The 6,161-nt window shown below is 40.5% G+C and overlaps 1 protein-coding gene across 1 annotated transcript; it reads right to left on the bottom strand.

Moving 5' to 3' along the window:
- Positions 1–709: 709 nt before the first annotated feature.
- Positions 710–2,013, bottom strand: ptf1a (pancreas associated transcription factor 1a). Its single transcript, XM_014140479.3, has 2 exons — positions 1,325–2,013; positions 710–1,217 (listed from the first exon to the last, which is right to left on the bottom strand). Exons 1-2 carry the CDS (start codon positions 1,923–1,925, stop codon positions 1,009–1,011), a joined length of 810 nt encoding a protein of 269 aa, XP_013995954.1. The 5' UTR covers positions 1,926–2,013; the 3' UTR covers positions 710–1,008.
- Between the last annotated feature and the right edge of the window lie 4,148 nt (positions 2,014–6,161).

Here is a 6,161-nt window from a genome sequence, read left to right as displayed (position 1 = left end):
AGAGCTGACGTAAAAATGGCAAGGGAACACGTTGGAAGGATGCCGCTACCACGGGAAAATTTTGCCTTGAAGCACCTGCAGCACATTGAAGAAAACAGCTTTTACAGCAAGCCATCGGTTTAGTCATGCCCCTTTAAACAATATAGTAGACCAACATAGTACAACTATGGTTTATAGCTGCAGGCCCTGGTATTTTAAGCCATTGAATTGTATCTGCATGCTTGTTTTCATTTACATCTGCTTTGCATTACCAATTTAGATGTTGTTTTTATGAAGTTTGTTGGTGTATATAAGTTACATTACTAAGACCTACGCAGGCCACAGCTTTATAAAACGTAGGGCTCTAGAAAAGGAGTTATCAGTCTCCATCATCAGATACCCAGTATAATTACTATTTGATAATTAAGTATATGCATATGCGGGCTTGGTTTGAGGCCCAATACGTCATGCATTTAAACTTATACTGCTGGATATCACTGACTTTCAGGTGAACAACCACGTTCTAAAATATAACTTTAGTTGATTGATTGATTAATGCATGTTGATTGATTGATTTATGCATGTTGATTGGTTGTTGCACTGTTGCTATGCGTAATAACTTTCCTTTTATGAGTATTATCTTCACCACATGGAGTTAGAAATGACATGTTTTGAATGTGAGCAGGAGCCTATGTGGAGGAAAGGTGTATAGACCAGACAACACAATGTATTCATAATTTAAGATACATTTATTCTCAGATTGCATATAAATATAAATTATTTTACAATTTATTATAAAAATAGTTTGGTTTTCGTATATTCATCAATGTTAAATTAAAACATATATTATCATGAAAACAATTAAATAAATTTTGCTACATATAAAATGATTGCCCAGCTGCCTTAATTAGGAGAACATTGACAAATATATATTTACACGTAAATAATCAACGTTACAGACAACGTTATATATTAACATGAATTTACAATGTGTATAACAATACGTACTTTTAGACATAAACATAACATTTATTGGGCTGAGGTTAAGCTGAAAGGAGGCTCGTTTTCAATGTTGTTCAGGGAGGGTTTCATGTGCAGTTTTCGTGGGTCCTCGGGTGTCCAAACTTTAGCGGTTCTAATGATGTTCTGGTCTTTCAGCTGTTTCTCGTCTGTCCAGGACAGTGAGTGGCCGGCAAGGGGAGGCAACCCGTAGTCAGGGTCACTTGGAGACGGAGATCCTGAGAAGGGGACAAATTATTAGTAATGGACCAAGTCTTTCACAAATGAGTAACAATACTGTCCAAAATTAAGTCATTATCATTATCTAATCATATGAAATACTTACTTGTTCCTCTGTGGCAAATTATAACTTTTTTGGGTTGAGTCGGTGCTTCACTGTCGGAGTTTCGGATGGGCATGTCCGACTGTACGAGCTCAGCGAGGAAGTTGATGTAGCCAATGGCCAGGCGCAAGGTATCGACTTTGGAGAGCCTCTTCTCGTATGGCAGAGTGGGGATGTGAGACCGGAGTCCCTCGAAAGCATCGTTAATGGACTGCATCCTCCGCCGCTCCCGGACGTTGGCAGCCTGCCGTAAATGTTGCATCTCCATATCGGATCTCATCCGCCTCCGCCTTTTTAGCATCGGGACATCTCCTCCCATCTGAGGCGACAGCTCTGAGGTGCTGTCAGTGCATTCATACGAGAAGGTAGAAGAGGAGGAAGAGAAGGAAAAGTTGCCAATTTCACAGTAGTCCCCATCGTGCGCTAACCTGCTGTCCTTGTAGTAATCTTGGAAATGGCTGGTGAGAAAGTCGACATCGTCATCCAGAAACTCGTCTGTGTCCAAGTGGTCCCTGGAGGACTGGTCAGTAAAGAAATCATCCTCGTCAAAATAAGGGGAAGAGAAGGAGTCCAATCCTGTAAATGTATCTAAGACAGTGTCCATTTTTTTGCTGTTGTTTTCGTGTTGCCCAGTAACAACAAATTTGATCTTTGCGCTGCCTCTGGATGCTCAAGAGATAGTTCAGTTGAAGGCTGACACGCGAGGACTCTTATAACTACATCCACAGTCGCGTGCCATTAAGCAAAAGCGTCAGCCAATCAGCGTTGAGTGTACACTACGCTCCGCAGCCGAATGTGCACCTAGAGATAATCTCTTACCACTCCGCCCCCCTCTACCGCGCAGTGTTTACCCCCCTCCTGCACTACATGGAAAACCGAACACAGGGCTAAATGGGCAACAAAGCATTACAGGACCAATGACCAACTAAGTCCAAAACATGCAGCCACCCTAACATTGTAGGCTACCTTTAAATCTCTACAATTATTTCAAAGAAAAGAGAAACCCACACACTGCTCTTGCAAGTATCATTATTTATTTATTTATTAAAGCTTAGCCTACTTGTCGGGCTCTTGGCCTTCGTCAGAGCTTTTGTGAAAGTTTGTATTTGAGCAAGAGCAGTGTAGTGTTTTTTATTTATTTGAAGTAATCGCCTTATTCCCACCCACCTGCAACGAGAACTCAGGGCGGTAGATTTTTTGAATGTTGATTCAATACAATCATAAAAGGATTTACTTGCAACCTAAGTGTCCATATCTGGTTGCATGCTTCCACAACAATATATTATTATTATTAATACTAGTAGGCTATTATAACTATTAGGCTACAATAATAGTGTAATAAACATCAGAGTCTTTTCCAAGGCTCCACGTCTTAATTATCCTATTGGTCTTTTGTCAATGCAATCTAAATCTGTTTCCTCTTATTCAAAACCTACCTTTCGAGCTTTATACAAGAACCTACAAAGTCTGAATTGAATAGGCTTATATTGCGCTTAATGCACCCTTGCATCTATTGGGACTGAACAATGTGTAAAGTGAAGAAGAAAAAAACATTTCGACAGTAGCCTCATTAAAGGGTCGAGCAGATAACAATGATAACATCCCTGACACTTCATGAAGGCATGCACATCTTAAAGCAGGTACCTTCCTCATTCTATAGCCGACCACGCATGCCTGCAGCAAACTGTAGAGCCCGTTGGTCTGATCACTTCATTACTAGGCCACCCTGCTATATTGGAGGATTCCAATTCCTATTAGAACCCATAGAACGCAGAGCAAACATGTGCATGTCATTTGAAATGAAAAGTCGTTTTAGTGTTAGACAGGCAGACATAATGATGTGTTCATCAATTATAGGTTTTACGACGCCGCTCTGCCTACACGTTGGCTCTACGCAGTGGACACTCGCTTGTTCACGCCGCGACAATGTAAAAACATACCACATATTGCAATAGGCTACTCCAGATAAATCGTAAATTTTGTTTGTTCTCACGCAATCATATCCAACACTGACAGTGCAACAGGTTGGCCTATTTAAGGTAGCTCTAGTTAAATATTGGCATGGGGTAGACTATTTTTATCAAAAGCATGCAGACACAGAATACCAGGCATCGCTTGCACAATGTTCAAAACTTGCATAATTTTAAATCTCGTTGACATTTTTGTTACCGTTTTCACATTTATTAAGGTTGAATTAACCTGCCTTTATCTAAAAATAGCCTATTTCTAATATAATATAAGGTTGTCTTGAAACCATGTGTGCTGGAATAGTTTTCATTTTCAAGGAAGGTTTATGTATTAAGCTATTGTTAGTTTTTTCTAGACTGCATAATTTTATAAAATAAGGATAAAGCTGGAATTTGAAACAACATTGCTTCGTTATCTTGGCTTATATTCATTAATGCGACTTCTGAATGTGCATAAAAACGTACTCAACATGGGATACCAAATAGACAATACTAAAAGAAAAACTCGACTTAAATCCTTCAGGTGTTCAGCACCATAATAACAATCCTTCAGTCTAAGTGGTTCCACGAACATAAATAAATGCACCAGTAAGGAGACCGACAGCCCACTTATGACAGCAAGTATGGTTTTATTATGGGGAAACTGGTGTCAGAATAATGGCAGTGTGGCCTCACAGTGAGCGTCAAAGAGGGGGTTTGTCAGACACCTCACAACAAATTACGACGGTACCTGAAATATTGACTGGTCGGAGTCTATAGGACACCCCCATTCAGATTGAGATGGAGGGGGTCACTTTGTTACTTGAAGGAGAAAAAAATATTTTAATGTAGGCTATGGGTCTTGCGCCTCGCCGCAAGCTGCAACACGAGGCAATAGAGGCACGGTCCGTGGGAATAACGCCACTTGCGCCTTGAGCCAGTCAATGCAACTCGTCCCATAATAATGAGGGCTGCTGCTGCTTTGCACCTTGCATGCGCATTTTGTTCTAGTTCTCTGTGAGTTTGCTTTTCTTGGAATTAAAACACGCTGATGTTAGAAGAGCTAATATAACATATAATATATTTCCACATATCAAATATATTTTGGAATGAGACAGTCTGCTATCAATCCATGATGAAAATAAACAACACATTTGCATTAGTCATACTGGTTTAAATAATATTTTCGATTTGATTTATTAGTTTACATTCAATATATCAGCGTTATAAACTGGTCCACTAGTCTGCATGATTGTCTGTTGCGCCAGACTGGTACCTGAGCGCTGACTGGTCGTTAAGCAGGACTCTCACAAATTGCTCGCAGACAGGACCGTGACCGTCAACGTCACACGATCAATTCACCAGTGTGACATATCTCAGTGCCAGCGGACGCTGCAAAGCGAGCGCTGGCATGGGAACAGCAACACTTGGGTCTCTTCAACAGACGGTATAATGGTGAACATTATAAATGAGATGTCGTATTGCGAAGGTCATGGTGTATTACAATTCATGGTGAGGGAGGGCCAGTGACGCATGATTCCAAGACTCGATACGTGTAGGCCTACAGTTTAATTGTAGATTTTTCAAAGTAGCTTTACGCTCAGTAAAGTTCTAAATTCACATATACTTACTTGCTGTCTGCTGTTCATAAAAAACGTTATGGATATTGAACATCTCTTTCTTAGAGACTGAAAAGCTTACTTCAGTGCAAATGATGGACGTAATCCTCACAGTGGAGCGTCAAGATAAAGCCATGTAAGCTTGAGTGACTTAATAAATCTTACACCTTGCTAAGCAAGTTTGCAAGTGCGTTGGAGCGCACATGTAGCCTATAAAAACAGCAAATGATCAAGATACAATGTATAAATTGGGTTAAGAAAAGGTGCTATAAATATTTATGCTGAATATGAGCCTGAAATATGAACGTTCTCAGGTGACCATTAGCCTATGTCACCAAAGCACCTGTAACTAGTCAATTCATACTAATGCATGTTACCATCACAAGTTCACACAAAACGAATAGTGACAGAGTCAACAAGATACAGTTGATCATTTCCCCTTTCACGTTTCCATTTTAAGACTCACAGGTTACCCAATGTAACCCCAGAGGATATCCTGTGGTGCTGAAGTCAGCCCCGCACCATAGACGCACTTCCAGCCTTGCGCCTTGCAGTTGCTTTTATTCTGCTCGCACGCTTTTCTTTTCATCTCACATTTTTTAGTGACCTGGTACCTGAAAAGCTTGCTGGTAAAGTGCCATTGACTACCACAACCATGCGTTTTCATGGCCTGATTGAGGAGGTCAGATGTCAGTGCGAGCTGGATGCGCAAGATGCCGAACACTGGGGATTCCCTGGGAATCCCACCACATGCGCCCTGGCCACTGAAATAGCACGCGGGGTGCTCGCTCTCCAGATTGCCAGACAAATTAGAACGGTGCTCATGGGGTCTGGAGAGACTTGAGTCATTGATAGCAATGAATGCACACAACGTTCTTAAAATAATGTCTTGTTTAATTAAGATATTATCTTCCAATTTTCACCTGACATACCAAATGCAGCATGAATAACTTGTTAACTAAATGCTTGAAGGCTTATAATAGGCACAGAACGCAGAGCAACGTCTTGTTTCTATGATGTAGTGTAGCTGATCATTATTCTGATCATTTCCAACAAATCTGATGATTAGCCTATGATTCAATCAATTAATTAAACATTTCATCCAGGCACTTTAACAGGCAGCGAAATGAACCACCAATCAAATCCCCCCAATGCCCCCCTCCACCCACACACCCTTCTTCAGTGACAAAATATTAACATAAATATTGCTTAAGTAATCATAAATATATCCTCAAAGAGATTAAGGAAGATTATTGATTCACTATTCCTTGGCCT

The sequence above is a fragment of the Salmo salar genome, chromosome 14 (genome assembly GCF_965601325.2).
Source record: "Salmo salar chromosome 14, fSalSal1, whole genome shotgun sequence".
NCBI lineage: Eukaryota > Metazoa > Chordata > Actinopteri > Salmoniformes > Salmonidae > Salmo > Salmo salar.
The sequence above is the reverse complement of the archived record's forward strand: the minus strand, read 5'-3'. Positions and strand labels throughout refer to the sequence as shown.